This window comes from Megalobrama amblycephala, linkage group LG18 (assembly GCF_018812025.1).
Source record: "Megalobrama amblycephala isolate DHTTF-2021 linkage group LG18, ASM1881202v1, whole genome shotgun sequence".
Classification (NCBI taxonomy): Eukaryota; Metazoa; Chordata; class Actinopteri; order Cypriniformes; family Xenocyprididae; genus Megalobrama; species Megalobrama amblycephala.
Window position 1 is genome coordinate 23667792 of NC_063061.1, and position 22949 is coordinate 23690740.

Here is a 22949-nt window from a genome sequence, read left to right on the forward strand (position 1 = left end):
GTATTTTATTTGAAAAGAAACACCAAAAACTCATTCTGTCAGCAACTATTTTTCTTCCCCAATATGAGTCGGTGGGCCGCAGTTCTGTTTGATGCCATATGTGCTGTACTATAGGCTATTATCAAGCCATGATTTTGCATGGATCTGATTTAGTATACAGAACACGCCTTTAAAACCTTTGGACGTGTCCACCTCGCGGCGCCCTTCCCCAGCACTGCTGTACCGGATAGTAGGTCAGTATATCGAATACGCACGTTTGGCTTCAGAGCCCGAGGACACTTTTACGGTCCCAGTGGAAAGTAGGCTATTGCATATCGCTCACAACTTCTATTTATAGCCTATATACATCATCTTAAAGATATCTGCTCCCGAGCGATTACTGACACTGGTAAATTCTTTGTCCGGATGGAATAAAACTGGTCCCGTGAACCTTGGTAATCATAGTTTGTTACAGCGGTAAAACTAATAGGTTATTCCAATTAAAAATAATTTTGGATCTCCCTTTAAAGCGTATAGCTTTGAAAATTAACAATATATAATTAGCCAATGCTCTTATTCGATTTTAATTAACTTATGATGGTGATGGTAATTACTTGTTGTTTTTCTCAAGGATTTCATAACACAAGTTATCTGGCAGTCAATAAATCAGAAGTAGTCATTTGTTTGTTAATTAAAATTCTCAAATACTGGCTGGTTTGATATAGAAATAGCATACTCACAGATCGTGATGTAAAAATCTTTAATTAGTTAAATTAATTAAAAATTAATGTAAATGCAAATTATGCACATTATTTTAATTACATCCCCTGGCTGATGCAATCATTTATCATTATAATAAACAAATAGGCTACAAACATTTACATCTGATAAATTGTACACATAAATACCAATGAACTAAAAATATATTTGCACTTACTTCCTACGTTCTTATTGGAAACTGCAACGTATAAAGTATATTTCTTACATTCATTATAGAGGGAAATAAAAAAAATCTGGCTGGGAAATGTTTTCCTTTAAATTCATCCTAGGAGACAGAAGTTCCACTAATTAAAAAATCACATAGGAATTTTGGTTAACATTATTGCTAGCATGTTGAACATTTTGTAAGAGGAATAAAACATGCATCGGTACTGTAAAGTATATACAGTCAAGCTCTGTAGTCACGAGGACACATGGATGGTGACGTCACTCTATCTGCCCGGGGAACAATCAGAGGCAGCGCGAGCGCCACTTGAATGGATTGTTGTCGGCGAATAACTTTGTTCTTGGTTTCTCCCCTTTAGCCCACCGCTCGCATTTTCCGCCGGTCTTTTCCTGATATATACGAGTCCAAATTGCACTAAATGGTATGTGAAGCACTTAACACCACTCGGAAAAGTGTGTTAGCAACAAACCCCTGAGGTCTGTGTGTGCGGCTTAACTTTTGCAAAGTGGGTAAGTGCAGAAATCTAAACACTCTTTTCCCGTGTATTTTTCCTTCCAATTTAAAGCTATTTCAGTTGGAACTCTGCTGAACTTAAGAACGAAACATTTCAGACTTCACGCTACCGAATAAAATAGTTATCATTTCGCTTCAGTGTTACATTTGTATGTCAGTGTTGTTTACAATAATCATTCCTGTCAGCTATAGTTGGACACAGTGTTGCCATTGTTCCTTAGTGAAGCGCGCGGTCAGTCCTGTTTGCTTTTCTTATCTTGTTGGAGCCTTTCTGAACACTCCATCTAAACTTTTCACTTTCCCGTGGAGACTCTTCAGGAAGATCCAAGAATATCAGTGACCCCAGTTTATGTGTATTTATGGAGCTCACAGAGTGTCTGGACGGAAGTGTCTGGAAAGGAACACAAAATGCTCTGACATTGTAAAATTTGCACAGTGAACACACATTAGATTCCGTTCTACTGCCACTGGGGCCACTGTAACTTGATCCACCCTGTTTTGCCTCCAAAAGCCTGGTCCTAGTTTTGCCATTAATAACAGTGCTGACCTGATCCTTAGTTTCCGCCGGATTGAGCGTCAGTTTGCTTTGGAGTAGGTGTGTATGACTAACTAAAGTTTGATTTTATTCAGGTGTCTTGGGATCTGTTGGAATCTGAATGGACTAATATGAAGAGCCTGAAAGCAAAATTTAGGAAGAGTGATGTAAGTATGACCTAGTGTACTTTCAGCTGGTTCGGGAACTGAATGGTGTGTTGGTCTTGAACTCTTGTGTTGAGAATCGCATGAACAGTCTCTCCATGAAATATTTAACACCATATTCTCAGGCATGACATTTTAAGTTGTCTATATTTTCATTAAGTTGGAATCTGAGGCAAAGTTTCATGGTCAGTTTCTGTGAATGTTCTAGACTGCATGATGAGTGAATGACTCAGAATCAGACATGTCTGCAGCTTTATTATGAAGACTGAGTCATAACTGGGAGTATAAATTTAAGGCACAGAACTTCTGCACTCCCAAAGAAAGAGTGAAAAAACACCCCTAAGAGGAGCTTCCTGCCACCAGATGTGATTCAGCAATCATTTCTAAGCCTATAATAGAACAACATCAGTCTCCGGCTGAAGTATAGGAATGTGCACGAATGAAACGCTTTTGCTTATAATTTCATGTTTTGGCTTGCCAAATCATTGCCACTTGGGCTGAGTCAGCGGATAGAGATTACTGTGAAATTCTGTGCGATCATCAAACCACAGAACTAAGCTGACTTTTAATATACTCTCTGCCAGCACATGGTCACAGTGGCATTTTGAACATTTGCACGGAATGTTGTTAAGAGCAAGCCACGTTCACAGCTCATTATATTGATTTTCTCCTTGTATGGAGGCTAAGTCAAGCTTTACTGTTTTTATCTTTACTAAATGGTGGGTGTTTGCTTGCACAACAATGTGGTTGCCTAGAAACATCATTTTCATCATAATTTTATAAAGTAATATACTCCCTCAATTCATAGGTAGAACTTTGCATGGCTGTCTTTGTGCATTATTTGTGCAACAAAATAGCATGTCATTTATTAGAGCCTGTATACAGTGCTCTGCGTAAATGAGAAAAGTAACATTTTAAACAATATCTCATTGAACACAAAAACAATTTCCAAAATGTTGTCAAGACTAAGTTTTATATAACATCTGTTTAACTAATAACATGAAAGTAAGGTTAATAATATAACTTGGAGAACAAAATGTTCAGTTTTACTCAAATTTAGGTGATGCAAAAATGAGTACACCCCACTGAAAGTCTCTGAAGCAAAGCTAAATTTTAGACTACAAATGTCTAATTATTCATTACACAGGTGTCCAGCAGACAGTTGACTATAAAAGGGTGTAAAAATGCCCTCCCATTTCATGCTGTCAGCAATGGCACCACATGGAAGAGAATTGTCATAAGAACTGAGAAAGAAAATTATTTTGACCAGAAAGGTGAAGGCTACAAGAAGATCAGCAAAGCTTTACTTATCGGTCAGAATACTGTAGCAAAAGTGGTACAAAAATTTAAAAAAAGATGGAACTGCAACCACCTCACAGATGTCCAGGTCATCCACGGAAGTTAACACCTCGACAGGAGCGTCTTCTGATGAGAAGGGTTGAAGAAAATCGGCATGCAAGTTCACTGCAGTAATCTAAAGAAGTAGAAAGCCAAACTGTGGTGACCATTTCTTGTGAGACAATACGGCGTACACTGTAGAGGAGTGGCATGCATGGGTGCCATCCACGAAAGAAGCCTCTCCTAAAGCCCAGGCACAAAAAAAGCCCACCTAGAGTTTGCCAGGGCCCATGCTGACAAAGATGAAGTCTACTGGGACTCTATACTCTAGAGTAATGAGACCAAGATAAATGTTTTTGGAACTGATGGCTTCAAAACTGTATGGCGTCACAATGGTGAGGAATACAAAGAAAAATGCATGGTGCCTACAGTGAAACATGGTGGTGGCAGTGTTGGATTTCTGAAGAAGAACAGGGTGAAAGTGATTCACTGGCTCCTGATCTGACCCAATTGAACACCTATGGGGAATTCTGAAGAGACAAGTTGAGCATCACTCTCCATCCAGCATCCAGTCTCTAAAAGAGGTCATTCTTGAAGAATGGAAAAAGATAGATGTTGCAGAATGTCGCCAACTTGTTCATTGCCATGCCTAGAAGACTTGGTGCTGTCATTAAAAATCATGGAGGCCATGCAAAGTACTAGATGTAGCAGTTTTTGTTGTGGGGTATACTCATTTTGCATTACCCTAAGTTATATTATTAACCTTAATTACATGTTATAAGTTAAACAGATGTTATATTAAACTTATTCTTGTCAACATTTTGGAAATTGTTTTTGTGTTCATTGAGATATTGTTTAAAATGTTACTTATCAAAGGGGGTGTACTCATTTACGCTGAGCACTGTATATTTGTACAGACACACACACAAACACACACACACACACACACACACACACACACACATATATATATATATATATATATATATATATATATATATATATATATATGCACATACACTCTCACTCACTTTTGTCCCCATTAATAAAAAAAGAAACTTCCTCTTTAAGTTTTTGGTTTTGATTCCTTTTACTTGTATTTTGTCATCACTTCTGCTAGTAGTGTCAGTTGTAACCAGTACACTTAACAATTAAAAGTCTTGTTTCAGTACTTTCCCATACAGGGAGTTTCTGGAAAAGAGGCAATCAAGAACAAGAGAAACAAAATATCCTCCTGGTTCTATTTTGGGTTTTGTGTGTCAGTCCAGAACCGTACAGGAATTTTCATGTAAGGCCAGGCCTTCATTCTTGAGCAAAACAGGAGATCAGAACTGCCAGGATAAATACTTTTACAAGAGCATCTGAGTCATTGCCAAGTTCTTGTAATATGTGTGATGTTACTCTACCAGCACTTCATGTGTTTGTAGTCCCATTTGAACCATCCTGGTGTACCCATAACATATTGCATAACAAAGAGCAAGAGATTGTGCTATTATTACATTTGTTGGTATTTGTGGCATGTTTGAGAGAATCATAAAAAGCTTTTTCTAGCTTCTTGCTCAGGGTGGCATGAAATTCCAGTCCTTATGTGTAAGGTACAAGACATTAAAAACAGCTTGTTGTAGACCAGGTTTATTGCATCTCAGTAGGATAGCGACACTATTTGACTTCTGTCTTTCACTTGCAAGAATAGATCTTTTGTGCACAAATCAATTGCAGACACATATCTAATTTTGCTATGTTAATATGATGAGAGCTGTCTTTTATCTGCTCATGGACTCACTTTGGGTCTGCTTAAGACATTGAGAATTTGGAAAACCTCCACTTTTGCTTGGGGTTCTTTTCCCATGTAAGCGTCTAGATGTAAGTTAATACTTTGCAGGCTGCTGACATTACTGCCTAATCTCTTTATTTATTAGCTTGTCTTTAATTAGATTCTTAATCAATTAACATTATCATGTAATGTAGTTAATAGGGTCCCTGTTTTTTTAATTTAAGCTCATTTAGTTGTTAACTTTATTTCACTGATGCAATGGAAAAATTGTATCACAAATGTTTGGATAACATTTAATCACATTGTGGCCTGAATGGACTGTTAATTGCTTAACAGACCCTTTTGCCGATTAAAAAATCGCACTTGTAATTTGTTATCTGTTGATGTTATGTGGGCTTTTATGTAGTTTAATAGATTTATCTAGTTATCCAGTGTATTTTAGGTTAAGTTGACAAATGAATCAGGAAAGTGAAATGAAAATTGTCTAGATGATCCTTATTTAGCATGATTGTTTCATTTTCGCTTTAGATCAGATGAACTTTCAAGTGTGGCTTTCTAACCCAGTCTCATGAAAAGTCATAATAATTTGTAGAAATCTGTAAAAAAAAAAAAAAAAAAAAAAAAAAAAATTTAAAAAATCAAAAAAAAAAAAACTGCCCACAACCCAGCCTCAAATAGGTTCTGTGGATCTTTAAAGTAAATATTTTGAGATGGTCAATAGTCATCAAAATTGTTTGGTCACCAACATTCTTCAAAACATCATATTTTGTGATCCGCAGAAAAAAAAGTCATGCAAGTTTTCAATTTTGGGTGAACTATCCCTTTTAGGGTTGTCAAAAGTACAGGTCCTACTGGTACCAGTCGGTACCAAAAAAAGTTGATGGTACCAGCATTTCTGCAGTACAGGTGTTACAGAGTACCGGGTAGATTCGGTACCCACTGATAGACGCTGCTTTCAAACGCACTTGTTCGTGTTTGTTTGAGGTTTTTATTTACAATGTGTTTTTACAAACATTGAGCATTGTAGCCAATCACAATCATATCTGTTGAGCTTGTGGATGCAATGGCCTATCAGAGGTGCTTGTCAGTAAGTTTGTCAAAATCCACTTAACACTGCTGAAAATCACAAGTTTTTGTTTTTTTCCAATGCGAGCCGCACGCTCTTGAATCCTTTCATTATAACCAAAGTGTAATCATGATGTAAATCAGAGATTCATTATATAATTAATACAAGCTTTTTTATTATAACAGAGTTTTTGCAATAGTGTAGAGATTGACAGACTTAGTTTTATTTTTCAAAAGCACAATGTTTTGTTTGTATTTTGAGTTTGCAGAAAAAAGTAAACCCTTTATGGTTTCGAATTATGTCTTCTTACTCTTATCTGTATGACAATAAATGACAGAGTATTTTAAGTTGTTTCTTAAGTGATTGTGCAGGCACCTCATGCATACATGCAACATAAATTGCTAAACTGACATAGCAGTCTGTTCATTATTAAAATAAAATAGACAACCAAACATATAAAAAGTTATACTGCTCAATTTAAATAGTTCATAGCACAATCTGTGCCGTTCAGCGTGACCAGCACCCCACTGTGGTGTTACGCCAAACACATATTTGTGCATTTGAAGGATGATGTTTAACATCAGTATTGGGCTTCGAGTGAAGTACAAAGCCTAGTTTGCATAATAAATAATAGATTAGCATCTAAATGCATCACGAATATGGAAACATTTTGATTCGTGCCGAGTGAGAGATTTTATGTGAGCCCAACGCAGGTTTCTGTTTCAGTTTCGCTTTAAATGAATTCATTTTGGCTTGATGTTTATATAGCTACTTATGTTTTATTCTTCTGTTTTGAATACTGTTAAATTTATAGGACTTTTTGTGGAGTGAGTGGAACAAAAATTCCTGAATAAAATGCGACTTATACACAACTTTTTTTATATTTGTAGCATATTTTTAACCATGCAGCAAATGTCTTAAAATATCTTGAAAACGTACTTTAAAAATTACTAGGTCAAAATTCGTACTCTTGGTTAATGGCTGATCGGTTAATTATGAGCATCCCTAGTATAGAGAACTGCAAAATTTTAATTATTTTTGGTGCTGACTGCAGAAATTTTGGTACCGTGACAGCCCTAATCCCCCAAATATGATTGTAACAGGATTAAAAATTATGGTTGTTTCGTATGAGCTTAGTTGTAACTTTTATATTTTATGATTTATTCATCTTGTACGAATTATATTAAGTTGTCACAAGACTGTAATAGGTTTTCTCTACAGTTGACATGATGCTGGTTTAACTTAGTGCTGCACAATTAATTGAATTTCTAATTGTGATTACAATTACGGATGCCACAATTGCATAATCGTTCAAAGGCGCAATTACAATTATTTTTTGTTATAATTGTGCAGCCCTAGTTTAACTTCATAGAGTGCATCATTTAGCTAACATCAGGTGTGGCCTCACGTTAACGATCAGGTCAAAATGTTAATGTAAAGCTCATCGTGTTATGAAACGTAATATTTGTGTTAATTTCTTTTTCTCTACCAAGCCTTTTCCCGTGTCAGTTGAGTTCACGTCAAGACTCCCAACAGACTGGATTTATCTCATCTGGAACATAGTCATGTCCATGGCACTTAATTAGTGTCCTTACCCTTTTCCCAATTAACTACAACCTTCAACATGATGAAACCCTCAGTGAAATCTATCCAGAGCTGTCTGAGGAGATAAGGACTCATTTTACTCTTCCCATAAAACTTAAGTCAACAGAAAAACGTGGATTAATGGCATCATAATGTTGTTAATGGTATTTTGGTTTCACCCTAGGTCAGTGTGTCCATTCTGGGAAGAATCAGATGTGTCCAGTTCTGAGGTTAAAGTGGTTGAGGAGGGAGAATTGAGATAAGGCTAGCTGTGCTTTTGTGGAATTACCTCATCAGTAAGATATGGCTGCCAGGGGATTTAGAAACGGGGTCTCTGCCATGTGAGGGTAAAACACACAACCCTTCATTACATTGTATAACCTCAAATGGCAAAGACAAACGTCTCCTGTGCAATATTTATTTAGTGGGTTGAATCGGAGTCTACGCTATTTCACAGGCTCTGTAAAAGTATTCGCAGTGAACACACATGTAGCATCCCTTCCCACTCTCTTCTCGGTGTTTAACTGTATTTGCTTGGCCCTAGCAGACTGCCCAGACACTAATTCCTTTCTATCCTCTGTCGTAGACCGACACCTTTTATACACGGAGTCATTGCTGCTTAATTCAAACCTTAAAGGGAGTGGATCACGGTCTAGGCTGACCAAATAACAGTCCCGTTGCCTTTCCAAAAGTAGGTTGCCTTAAAAATAGCACCTTCTATTGACAGTGCCAGGTGTGTATTAATTTCATGTCTTTGGTTATGCCAGCCAAATATTAAAAGGAATACTAAAAATAACATCGGTAAAAGTGAGGTTTATTTTGACTGACTGTACATGTCTGGTCATTGTCTAATCAAACAGCTGACCCCCATACCATCTCTGTTTTCAGTTCAGATTTCAATGACCAATCAAATGTTTACAGCTCTCATCCGTTTGGTCCAGGACCAATCAGATAACCTCAAAAAAAGCCCCAGATGACCAATCAGAGTGAGTCTGGCAGCAGTGTAAAGCGGATGAGAATGGGCACAGCAGGTAGCCGCACTAAGAAGAGGGTTTCTGTATTAGCCCAGACCCAGCTGCCCGGCTTTTAGAGATTAGCAAATCTAGCCCCAACTCCCCCCTCCCCTTAACCTCAGCCCTTTCAGTTCACATCCCTTCTGGTCTACATATTACATCTTCTGGCCTAATACAGCTATCCCAGATTCAATTTTCATTTGCCTTGTTTTCCCTTCATGTAATTGTGGTTTGATAAAGTGCAGTCCTGATGGTATAAGATGGCCCATTTGTATCTCCCCAGTGACTTAAGACATACTGTGAGCTTTCAAATTGGTTTAAGCACGAGTCATCTCAGTAATGGTTGTTGTGGTGAAGTAATGACAAGCTTTACAGGTTGAGAAATTAGCCGTCAGGATAAATCAAACACGTCTGGCTCCCTAAACTGCTGCACTGAGACTATTAACTGTTAGTATTACTGCTCAGGAAGCTCATCCCAGATAACAGTTTGTGTGTGTTGATTGCTTTAAGCAATGCCATTTATTTCAGCTTTCTTATATGTTATCTTAATAAGAATAGAAAGTGGGTGTCACTTGGTGGAAAAAAGTAGGGCTGTTTTTTAATGTCATTAATTATTTTAATGTCATTAATTATTTAAAAACAATAATGCAGTAAAGATGTATGGAATTAATCCTGTCCCACTGAACCATAAATTCATTATGAAGAGTTATCTTACAGAAGTACCTCCTTCATGTTTTTCATCAGGACAGATTCCAGTGGCATTACTAGGATACCAGACTTAGTAGGCAACTAAAGTCAAGAGAATAAATTGAAATTCAAATAAAATTATGCTAGAATAAAAAAAAGATTTTGCCATTTTAAAATTTACAAACACTACCTTCACCATGCAAGATGAATCACTTAAAGGGTTAGTTCACCCCCCCCCCCCAAAAAAAATTCTGTCATTAATTATTCACCCTCATTTGTGTTCACCCTCAAGAACACAAATTAAGGTATTTTTGATGAAATCCGAGAGGTGTAAGACTCGTCCAGAAAGGTAATAAAGACATAATTTAAACAGTCGACGTGACTGCAGTGGTTCAGCCTTAATTTAATGAAGTGACGGGAATACTTTTTTGTGCACAAAAACAAAACAAAAATAACTTTATTCAGCAGTTCTCTCTGTCACTGCTTATATCTTTTTTTTTTTTTATTTTACTTTGAATATGTCTCATTGTATTGTTCTGTTTTATGGAATTAATAATAATAATAAAATGCTTAATAAAATGACAATGTTGTTAGCCTACCGGAACCAGTAATAAACTTTTTTCCAGGCTTCGGATTGGCCAACATGGCTCTTGACAGCGCTTCATAGCGTGTTTTTGTGTCTTCATGTGGATGGAGATTTTACTTTTTAACCTATTGACAGCCCCTAAAGTATCATGAAACACCACAAAGAACTGCTCAGAACTGGGTGACGTAGAATCGTGCCTCTCTAGCCCCGGCAGTCAATCACACAATCCGCAGGCACGCTTCTACGTCAGATTCTGTGATGTTGCTTTCAATTTCATTATCAACCCAGAAGAACGAAATTGCTCAGAAAAACGCTCCCACATAGTGCTTTTAACCACCCAAAAAATGTGTTTTGGGGTTTTAAGAAAAGAACAATCTTTAAGAAAGAACAATCTGTTCTTAAACTTCATATTTTTTGCAGAGAAACCTCACTGATCTCTAATCGCTACCAATTCAGACTTTCCTCATGCCCTCTAAACTTTTACTGTCTGCAACATCTTCCAAGCCCTTTTTTTCCAGAGGCAAATTGTCTAGAGTTCCTCCAAGAGATTTGGCACTGGACCAAATTCAAGTTCAAGGGATTAAAAAGCACATTCTTTTTGAGCGGATGAGTTTGGTGGAATGTGATAATAAATGTTCAAAGTTAGGTACAGAAGGTCTATTTTAAGTCTTGCTCGGCAGAATCTCAAACAAGTCATGTGGTTTCTGTCTTTTTAATCCTCATATCTATTCAGACTAATATAAACTACCCCACATTCTGCAATTGTTTAAGCAGATGCAGCTGTAGTTTTGTAGAAAAGATGCATTGTTTTTCGGAAAAGGTTCATATGGTTGGCATTAGAAAGTACTGGAAGTCATAACATCACAGTTATTTCACAGAGCTACAGATACTTGCCCCTCATATTACTCAGGTCTGCTTTAGATCGGACTTAGACAACATCTCTGGGATTTATTTAGAGGTTAATCCACAGATGGACCCCTTCTATAACAGTTTCTGGCAAAATAGATGCAGTTACTCAAATCTCTGGACTTCCATGGTATGTTCGTTTCTGAACTTTGTTAAACAAAAGGAGGCATTTGTACACCGTGTAAAAGTTTCCCACAAAAAGACTCTTTGCTCTTTATGGAAGAGGCACTTGGTTACTTGAGTAGAGTATGCTTTTAGTGAGTTGGGGGGTTGGGGAACAGTTCAAAAAACAGATTTAAGAACATCTCAATATGTGTGAAAACAAGCTTTAGGGAATAACATTGTGGCTTTAACAGCTGTTGTTTATCTGCACATACCATTTGCATGAACCTAAACCAAGGATATCTGGACGTCTTTGGTACAGTGCAGCATTGCAAAGATTTGCACTCAGACCGTGCTAATGGTAAAGCCCTGAATGGATATCCAGAGCCTTCCGTTTCAACCCCTCAAGCTCGTCCCTATTCACTGGGGTTTTATCAATATGCCACATGGCTGAAAATCTAATAATGAGATTAAGAGGGAGATTATGTCTTTAGTGTACTTTCACCCTCCTGAACTGGCATCGCTGATGCAGGCTGGCTGGCTGGACAAATATTAAAAGCATCATATTTCATTCACATCATCTTATAGATTTTAGAGTAAGCAGATTTAATGGTCTTTTTTGGGAGTTCTGAGAAGCAACTTTTTTTACAATCTATTTGTAGTTAGATATATTTAAATTGTTTGCAAATAATAGTTTATTTTAAAATATGCATTGCATGTATGTGACCTATTTTTAGCATGCATTCAGTCTGGGATTTGAAGTAGTAGTTTGGATCACATATACAGACTGTCTCTGCGGGGTGGGGTGGGGTTGGACTAGTCGGTTGCAAAATTTGTTTAAACGTTAATTAAATTAGTTGTTGCGCACATCCCTAGGTAATAATAAGAAATGTTTCTTGAGCACCAACATACAATTATTTTTGAAGGTTCATGTGACACTGAAGACTAGAGTAATGGCTGCTGAAATATAAATTACATTTTAAGACATTCAAATTGAAAGGCTTTTTTACATTGTAATATTTCACTATATTACTGTTTTAATTTTACTGTATTTTAGGTAACACTTTAGTATAGGGAACACATATTCACTAACTACAAATTTTCCCTCAATAAACTCCTAATTTACTGCTTTTTAATAGTTAGTAAACTAGTTATGTTTAGGTATTGGGTAGGATTAAGAATGTAGAACAAGGCATTAATATGTGCTTAAGTACACTGTAAAAAAAACAAAAAAAAAAACAGTAAAATGTACTTTTTCTTTTGCAGGTTTTTGCATGCATATTTTTATAAATATGGAATTAGGTTACTCTGCTGAACTAAGTTAAGTAAAATTAATAAAGAAAAGTAATTTTAACTTGGCCAGTAAAAGGTTGAGTAATTTCTACTTAGTTGAAGTTTTTTTTTGCAATGCATTTTACTCAAACAATATAACACTGAATTAAACCGTGCTTTTAAAGTGTATGTTTTACTTAGAAACATCTAAGTGACTAATACAATAGAAATTGTGTAGACACCATATCTACATATTAGAAGTAATACGGTACACAATACATAATGATGATTGTTTTTGAGTGTGATTGTGGCATTTTGAGTAGAAAATGAACTCCAAATGTCATAAAATGGCAAGTTACTAAACATAACCACAAAAGCAATGATAAAACATAGTGTAAAAATTGCACACAAAAAAACCTCATTAATTATTCAAGGTCCAGTGCATGATGGGAACAACAGTATCAGAAAAGTTGAGTAGTTTTACTTAATTTTATAATGTTGATGTTTATGCTTCAATTTCTACAAGCTTAAATTGAGTACTTCTATAGAATTTACTTATTTTTTTTAATTCTTGCCTGAACTAACTTTTTAATGTAAAAATTACATTTGTTTTTTTCATAAACAGCCAATATTCTAGTTATATGCATGCTAATAAGCAACTACTTAAAAGACCCTGAAATAATGTTACCTTATTTCTGATCAAAGCATTGGTGAGCAAAAGAGACTTCTTATCTTAACTTTGTACTGACCCCAAATGTTCAAATGGTAGAGTATTGTGAGTCCCTAGACTGGGTGTAAGTGAGGTATCTGGGGGTGTATCTGGGTTTAAGTCCAAACCTGCAAATAGGAAAATTGCCATATTTCATGACATTTATTTAGCTAAATCTAAATCTTTTAGCTCCTTGTCTTTTTACTTCATTTGTGGACATTGAAGCTTTCTTTGGATCATATGATTATCCATCATGTAATAATAATAAAGTGATAATTTCTTAAGTTTAAACATTCTCACACAGGAATGTGCTTTTCTGAGCAGAAACCGCTCTGAGCTTATCTCAAGAATCCTAGAAAGAGAAGCTGTCCAAAGTTTAGCTGTGTGAGTGTAATTCTTCAAACGGAGAACATGGCTAGTGCCAGGCTTGAACAGAGACGAGCGTGATAAGAGGTCATAGTCCAGCCTGTTCTCAAGGTGCTCGGCTGCCGCTTTCGAATTTGAGAAACCATTGGTCTTAAAGTCAATGGCTGGTTCACATGGACGTGGTACATAAGTAATTGATCGATTTGGCTTATGTACTGGTACAGGCAGTATAAACCCATTCACCACCAGGTCAGTTTTCTATTTAGCCCATTGTTATGCTTCTTTTGCATGCAAACCGAAGTAAAGACTTTGATTTAGCATTAGTGCCCAGTGTGCTGAAAATATTCAGCATGACATGTCAAGTACAAGGGTCAAAACGTGGCCACATGCCTTCATTGTTTTACCAGTGGGAAAGAAAGTAAAATAATCTTTTTTATTTTACGTTCAGGAGGTATATCAGGGTATGAGCACTCAAAATCAAAGAAGATTGTACAATGTGCTGTAGAAATATGCCTTACATCCATTGATTCTCAACGTCTAAATAATGAAATTGCCATGTTCTGTCCTATTTAGTTAACTGCATATGTTTATGTGCAGATAACACAAATTCAACTTGAAAACCATTTGATCTGAACCACTTGTCTTGCCCCTGGCTCTAAATATTGCACGGCTGAAGAGGACTTTTATCAGATAAAAGTTAAATGCTTACACTGAACGATGGGTGGAGGTAATGTTTGTGGCATGTGTCCCCGTTCTCCACTGGTTATTTAGTCCAACAGGCCCTTTTGAGATAATGTTAAGTGTTTCCTGTTTTTGCAAAGGCCCACCATGACAAAAAGGAGATCTCCAGGCTGTTGCTAGATGTTTAAAGTTTCTTTTGGAAGCGTGTGTAGATTTTCACATCGTTTTATAGCTGGAAAACCTCATGTTTGTTTTTTCTTTACCATTTAACAGTATAGATTAAAAGCCTATTTATCACATCGGTTCTAGCATTAGACTGGCAGTGATGTTTGTTTTGTGCAGTCCTTTGCAATGTTGGCATAATGCCAGTCATGTCATCTAAAGTCCCTGCTTGTTATTTGTGTTTGCTTTTTTATTCTGTTTTATTCTATCTCTCTGACTAAAGACATAAAGTGGTACAAGAACTGAAGATGATGTGGTTAATTTAGCAACAGTAGCAGAAACATGGTGAGCAGTAAAATATTGATACTTTCTCTAAAACACTGCAGAAAATTAGAATGCAGCAAATGTTATTTTTATCTGTCATATGTGTGTGTGTGTGTATTACATAGTCTGACCGTTCAAACCAGGTTTGTGATGAGACTTTTTTTGTTATAATTAGGAAAATGATTTGTAGATGGCAAGGAAAGACAATTAAAATAGTGAAATTACTAGTTAACGTTTTAGCATGAGAGCATTTTGAATATTATGTACATTGTTTTTATTAGATAATTATTTTAAGCAAAATATAAAAAAGGAAATGGAAGGAAATATAGAGACCGTACCTGTATGAACTTTAGGCTGTGACGCAACAGTCATTAATATGTACGCCCCCAACTTTTGCATATGCCAGCTCATGTTCTAAGCATTAGACAAGCCAGTATTACCGTCTGGAGCTGCACAGCCGAATCATCAGACGTTCTGCAGGTGTTGTGAAACATGCAAGCAATGACAATAGCGAAAATGGCAGATGGATCCATAATAACGGTTCATGATCCATAATATCATGATATATTTAGTGATATTTGTGAATTGTCTTTCTAAATGTTTTGTTAGCATGTTGCTAATGTACTGTTAAATGTGGTTAAAGTTACCATTGTTTCTTACTGTATTCACGGAGACTAGAGTCATGACGTTATTTTCATTTTTAACCCGAAAACGCTTGTAGTCTGTATAATTCATAAACGCATGTGTGTAGCTTTAGCCCCGTTAGCCGTGCAGCACTATCAAACTCATTCAGAATCAAATGTTTGCAAACATCCACAAAATACATGCCATACTTACGTGATATGATGTGCTGCATCACAAACAGTTTGTAAAGATCCATTTTAAGAGTTATATTGCCAACTTCTATAGGGTTTATGCAGTGTTTAATAGAGTCGTAGGCTTGGGGGTGGGGAACATGAGCATTTAAAGGTGTACACACCCCAAATCAGAGCATTTTTAATGCCACCCCAAAATATTCAGTTAAAACATGGTATAATAAAAAACACCTGACACCTGAGACTTAAATTACATCTTGTAAAATGTCAATTCTAGGGCACCTTTAAAAATGAAAACAATTCTCGCCTACATTGGCGTTTTCACAGCATTTCAGAAACAATCTCCGTCTATACTATACGACCGAAAACGCATGTCACATGACTGTTCATGCACACTGGGCATGTACGTACAAGTGTAAACATTTGCCTCTTGCGCATGTAGGTAGCTGCAGTATTTAAAAAATGCAGACTTTAACTCCCCAGTGGCTGCTAAAAATGACAACAAAGCAACCAAAGATTGCAGTTCAGTCTCAATGTTACTGTTTACATGGTTGTCAAGGATACGCAGAGCGAACATGGACAGCCACGCCATCATTTTCAAAAGTCTCCGTTTATACTGAAATGCAACCCCTGCGTTTTCAACCTAAAACGGGGTCTGCAGCGTTTTCGAAAGTCTCCATTTTCAGAGTTCAAAAACGCCGGTATAGTGTAAACGACAGGCGTAACTGTAGCAAAACTGATGTGTTTTAAAACGAAAACACACTAGTGTAAACAGGGCCTTAATTAAATACCTCTATTCTACATACAGTGCATTCTGTTCAAGCATTAGATTATTTTTTTATTTTAAATGCCCACAAATCTATTCTTCTCTCTCTCTAGAAGCTGTTTTGTTCTGAGATTAAGGATATTAATCCAAAACATACAATTCATGTAGCCTCAGGAAGATTTTTACATAGCACACTGGTTGATATTTAGCAGTAATATTTAATATTGTTGTGTGCTTCTTTTAACTAAATATTTTTAACTTGATTTTAAAAACTTTTACAACAAAAAGTGACAAACAGTTTTGAAGGCTGATATAATTTAATAATATATGCATTGTTACAAAAAAAAATCTATTTCAAATAAATTCTGTTATTTTGAACTTTCTATTTGTCAAAGATTCCTGAAAAATGTATCACGGCCGCAAAAAATTCAGCTTTGCCATTATAGGAATAAATTGTATTTTAAAATATAATAACATTTTAATATTAAAACGGTTAAAAATTAAATTTATAATTTCATTTAAAAATATTAAATTTTAAATATTACAGGACTGTATTTTTGGTAAAATAAAAGCAGTTAAAAAATCTTTTATTTATTTTCTTTATTTTAATTTATTTATCACGGGGAGGGTGGGGTTAAAGATTAATCCTTAAAGTTATAAAAGTTTTTCAGTCAAAAGCAGTGAGGGAGGGATTTCTTAGTCTTATGTTGTTTAACATTAAAAATGGACAGCAGCAAGAATATTAGGCTGTTGTCACGGAGACATAATGCCTATACTGTACACGTGTTGTCTTTTTTGACTGTTTACGTTCACTTAAGACTATGTTTAATAAGATATTTGCCAAGACGGCACAATGCAAATTGACATAATTTTTGTGTGAATTTGTCCGTTAAAGCGCAAGAAGACTTGAAAGCAAACTCAATTTAGTATTTTTGCGCTGTCTGAGATGCGGCTTTCCATGTGCGTGCTTCAGAGAAAATATCTTACACAGTGAGCACAAGTTCTCTTTCGTGTGTTCTCTTGTTTGAATGTTTAAATTGGCAAGGCTTAAATTATCCAGCGTAAATGTAAATGATAAAATGATAAACTTTTATGACGATGTAGCACTGGCCCGATCGGGACAGTTGATGGAACTTTCATTTTCCCAATCGGTCCAGTGCTGGACTATCAAAAAAGTTTACAATTTGTTCATTTTCACTCAACCCTGGCCATCGGGCAGTCCTTATCATCAAGCCCTGTCCAGTACTTGTGCCTGTTTGAATTAGCACTTGAGTGTCTGTTTAAACACTGAAGGCAGTGTGTGCTGTTTCGGTCTCATCTGTGCTTGTGCTATCAACACCTGGGTGAGGATGGCATAGGCCATATTGCATATAGCACTCGCATCAAGGTTTACATAGAGTGACTGTTTTGTCCATGTTTTTTGGCCATCGCTGTTGTATTGTATTGGGAAGCCAGAATGTCAGACAGGAGATTTATATGATGCAGGTGGCAGCTTTATCAGCATCTTGTCTCCTTCGTTTGCCATGCTGACCTGCAACACACCAACACAATGATGTCAGCAACAGATTTACATAATAACAGTTATTGATCAGCTACTCGCATGAAGCACATGTAGAGTGTATCCATCAACAGAAAAATACATTAGCGGAACTCTGTCTTTCTGTTTTACGTGTTGTTTTTTTCAACAGACAATATTATAGATGCGTTGTCGGATATGAGATTAGCTGTGGTGCAAGTGCGTGACGAACATGAATACAAAAAGTACATTTCTAAAAACAAGGCACATTTAAAGCTAAATATTGCTTGTTTTTATTGTGGAAACACTCTTATATGTCATTGAGTAACCTAGTAATCCAATAGTATAGAAGCTATTGGTCATGTACACAGTTTTTTTTTTTTTTTTTTTTTTTTTTTTCAACTGTGCATTCATTTCTTTATTGTCAAAAGCTGTTTGTTATTCACCATTTTACAGTTCACTTTCTTTTCAACTGGAGTTTCTGTTCTGGTTTTGCTGTTACTGTTCTTACTAAATAGAAAATAGAAAGAACATGTACCTCAGAAAAAAAAAATCCAGATTTTTCTCCAGCATCAGAGGGAATATTATAGACCCGTATTCATTTTTTTCTGTTTTGAAATGTAGCATCAGTCAATGTGTTCTGAAGTACATTGTTAATGATGTTTGAGTACCCTGGGAAGGCTAAGAGGCTAATTCAGGTTCTGTTTCTTTACAAATGTCTGTTTTTTTTATACTATTAATGTTCATTTGTTTCATGAGTTGACTTTAAATAGCATCAGCTGATTGCAGATAGTAGGCCGAAGTCAAACGGCTCCCAAAATAGTGCTGGGTTTACTGTGGCTTGTGTAATATTACACTGCATTTTAAAAATAGTGACAGACTTAAGTAGTGGCCTCTGTGTTTGGCCAGCTGACCTCTGCAGTCTGCTTTCAGCTTGCTGCCTAGACTACATTTAGAGGAACTGAATTTTGGTTTGTTCAGAACTCTTCAACTTTTTAGTATATGCGGACATCTCAAAATGATTTCTTGCTGCGAAGGGGTCTTCAAACAGCTGCTCTGATTTGCATTGTTCAGCAATCGGGTGTTGTTTCACTGTTATGCACAGCTACAAAGACACATTTTAACTAGATTTTCTGCATTTGAATCTCAGCTGTGAATAAGCCCTTGTTAGGAAATCAGTTCCTGTTGTGTCTGAGAGGTTTCAGAAGAACTAGAGGGAAATAATGTGATTCATTCCCCTTGAGATACCTCTAAATTATAGGTGGCTTCATCCATTATTTCATATGATTGCTTTACTTTTGACTTGACTGATTTTGGTGGGAATTGTTCCTTTTAGATCCACAATTGTCAGCATCTATAACAGGAAGAAAAAAACAGCAATTAGTCTTCACGTTTACAAAGGGCTTTTGTACAATTCCACAACAGTTTCACAATGCAATGATATATAGAGTAAATGTGACTGGTGGTAGTTTGTTACTGTAACTCTCAATTTAAGCAGCCAGTAATATATAGACTTTAGCAGCCCCTGTAAATGATTTCCAGTGCATATTATTCATTGCCAGCCCTCATTTGATTCAGATCATTTCCGGCACAAAGACTTCGATCCAAGTTTTGTGGTGTCATTGCATCATTCATTCTTTCATGCTTGAAGTTTGGAGCATACCTTTTTTCCCCTTTTTAGTCATACTAAAAGCGGCTTCTGTGATTGATCCAAACCCTTTTTCGTCTTTCTCCACTCAGCCTCTCACTGAGTGTGTAAAAGATCTCTCAACATGCTCTCTCAAGACTAGTAACTCATGTTCTTTGAGTTTGAATTATAAGTATACATTTTGTGAAGGTCACGAGTGGAGACTAATGGGGAAAGCTGATTGATTTCCATTATGGTATGCTAAAGAAAGGAAAACTGTTGTTAGCTGATGTCAATCATGAACTTAAAATATTCTCTCTTAAAAAATTACATTTTATTTCACAAGACCGGACTATTAAAGAGGAAAAGGAAATGGTGTTTTAACAGCTTCCATAAACCTTATTTGTGGTCTAAAGATATGGGTTTTTGGGAATACAAAGATGCACATTTTTGTTAGTTATTGTAAGTCCATTGTTACTGTCATTAAGTAACTCAGGGCTGACCATATAAATTTTTCAACTTTAATAGATCTTTTTGATGAACTGATATCATTTTGTGGTGTTTTCTGTTGATGTGTGAACAAAAATGCTCTAAACATCATTTGTAGCTTGCCTCTTATTCAGTAATCTCAATAAGCTTTGTGCTTGGTTAGTTTTGAGAGTCTCAGCTTTCAAATTCTGTCAATTTTATCATAAAATTCAAATGTTAACACGCCTTAATGTGGCGTGACAGATTGCTGTACCGCCTCAGTTCAAGTGGCTGCGCAAAGCATACATCGACAGATCATCCCTTCCTCTTTACTACTAGTTATAGCATGAAATAAACAATAAACATCAGAAGGTATGTTGAAAGAAACAGTACAACTTATTAAAATCTGTAATTTCTCATGTAATAGCTCAGTCAGTGTTTCAACCACAGAAATACATCAATAAAACAGCATGTAAACAACATTAATATGTCATACTTCATTTTCCTCAGGAAAGCCATTCAGTGTATATAGCTTGTTAGTTAGCTAAAAATAAATAAATGCAATCAAGAGTGTGTGAATCAGAATCGAACTGATTTGTAAAATCTGTGTTAGTACCTAGTCCTGAAAATTATATTATTTGCAATCAAAAGTCTCACTAATAATTTTTGTCTCTCTTTAATAGCAGAACTGGAGCTTGTTTGTTTGCTTATTAAATGTTATTTAGTGACCTAGAGATGGTGAATATTTATATATGAGCTGTTTTAAAACATTTTTAAATTTCTTTAGGCCCATGAATGGAACAAGAATGATGAGCGTCTCCTCAGTGCAGTGGAGCATGGAGAGGCAGATAAAGTCACCTCCCTCCTGTCGAAGAAAGGAGCCTGTCCTACCAAGCTTGACAGTGAGGGCAAGTCTGCGTGAGTACTGGGAACTGAGGTTGCTTTCATTGATTTAGACATTGACTGCTCTAATTGTGACTTCAGAAGTGTTTCAAGAGAATTTCTAGACTGTTCTCTGCAATCCACTTGAGATATGCATAAAAAGATGATGTGCATGTGGGTGTTTATACTCCATCTGAAGTAGAGATTTGAGAGGTGTTTTTTTTTTTTTTTTTTTTTTTTTGCGTCCATTCATCAGGGTGTTTATTTAGCAGTAGAAATTATAATCTAAACCCCACTCAAACAAATTTAGTCTGTCATTCATCCCATCAGCATTTTGTTTCATTGCATTTACATTAGTCTTCATTTTCCCTTATTTACCATAATAGGCACACAGATGTTCAGATGTGAATGCTTGATTTGTTTATGCTAGTCATCCAGTTTTATGTGTGATGCACATTTGAACCAACAATGGCTGTAAAACCTCCTGTGAAACTGAAATCAGAGCTCAGCTTTTCTGAAGTTTTCCATTTAGAAACTTTGTGTTATACTTTAGAAGTCATTTAAAGAACACTTAAATATATGTTAACCTAGATCAAAGAAGTTTGAATGCTTTGTTTCGTTGTCTTGGCAGAGATACTGTAAATGCAATTTTTTTTAACTGGTGCCTGAACCTGAATAATTACATTCTTGTGTCTACATTTTCGGGGGGAAATATGCTTTTTGAGATGACTTGGACGAATTTGTAGTGTTTGTAGGAATAACAGCGAGTTTAAATCCACCATAAAGGAATTTTCTTAACAAAATATTTTAACTACAGTCTTGGCCAAAAGTTTTGGCAGTGACATAACTTTGGTGCTTCCAATCTTTGTGTTCTTGTGTTAGCAATGGTTTCCTCCAAAGAAACATAAATGTAAGAAAGACGTGCAGAATCATCGCTTTGCATCAAAATGGCCTCGCATGCAAGGAAATTGCTGCAAAGAAATATTGCACCTGAAAGAACCATTTTCTGGATCAACAACTTGAAGGAGAGATTCAGCTGCAGTGAAGAAGGCTTCAGGACGTCCCAGAGTGTCCAGCAAGTGCCTGCGAAATTGTGTCATCACCAGTGCAGATCTTCCTCAATATTGGCAGCAGGTGGGTGTGTAAGTGCAACTGCATGCATAGTGAGGCCAAGACTTTTGGACAATGACCTTGTGTCAAGAAGGGCAGCAAGGAGGCCACTTCTCTCCAAGAAAAGCATTATGTACAGACTGAAATTCTGCAGGAAGTTCAAGGATTGGACTGGTGCAAACTTGTTTGACTGTTAGACCAGAATGTTTAGGACATCTGGAAGATCGCTTGTCCGGAGAAGAAACGGTGAACACTACCATGAGTCCTTTGTGATGCCAACAGTACAGTATCCTGAGACTATCCATTTTCATCCAAGGGAGTGAGCTCTCTCATAATTCTGCCCAAAAACACTACCAGGAAAAAAGAATAATATCAAAACCTCCTGCAAGTGCAGCCTCTCCCAATGATCCAGGAGCAATTTGGTGATGATCCATGCTTTTTCCAGCATGATGGAGCACCATGTCACAAGACAAAAGTGATAAAGAATGGTCTCAGAGGTCATTACTTTGAAATTGGCCAGGCAAGTCCCATAGGAACCTGTGGTCAATCCCCAAAAGGTGAGTGGACAAACAGAAGCCCATAAATTGTGATCAACTCCCAGTGCTAATGCAGCAAGAATGGATCACCATCAGTCAGGATGTAGCCATAAGCTGATATCCAGCATTCCAGAGCAAATTGCAGAGGTTATGAAGAAGGGTTAATGCTGTAGATATTGACTCCTTGCAAATATTAAATGTTTTTGTCAATAAAAGCCTTTAAAACTTGTGAAATGCTTATAATTGTTTTCCAGTATACCACAGAAACATGGAAAAATTATATAGAAATGCTGAAGCAGCAAACTTTTATGACTTTTTATAAATAAAATATATGTCACTACCAAAACTTTTGGCGATGACTGTAGGTTTGCTAGGTGGTTGCTAGTGTTTTCTGGTTGATTTCTTACTGGTCTTTTCAAACTGCACAACAAATGTATGGAATCATAATGTGGTCAAAATTTGCTCAGTGTGATTTGCAAAATTCAGTTAATATAACATTTTCCTGGGCTGGACTGTAAGACT

General features: G+C 36.3%; 1 protein-coding gene across 5 annotated transcripts in view; it reads left to right on the plus strand.

Annotated features, from left to right (window-relative positions):
* Positions 1 to 1177: 1177 nt before the first annotated feature.
* Positions 1178 to 22949, plus strand: part of rai14 (retinoic acid induced 14) — a 53854-nt gene continuing 32082 nt past the window's right edge. For 4 of the 5 annotated variants that reach the window (XM_048165401.1, XM_048165403.1, XM_048165404.1 and 1 more), the window contains exons 1-3: positions 1178 to 1434; positions 2069 to 2140; positions 20687 to 20817. In XM_048165401.1, coding sequence (XP_048021358.1) covers positions 2105 to 2140; positions 20687 to 20817 — 167 coding nt within the window. In that variant the 5' untranslated portion in view covers positions 1178 to 1434; positions 2069 to 2104. The remainder of the gene's footprint in view (positions 1435 to 2068; positions 2141 to 20686; positions 20818 to 22949) is intronic. The other variant, XM_048165402.1, reaches the window with a different exon arrangement.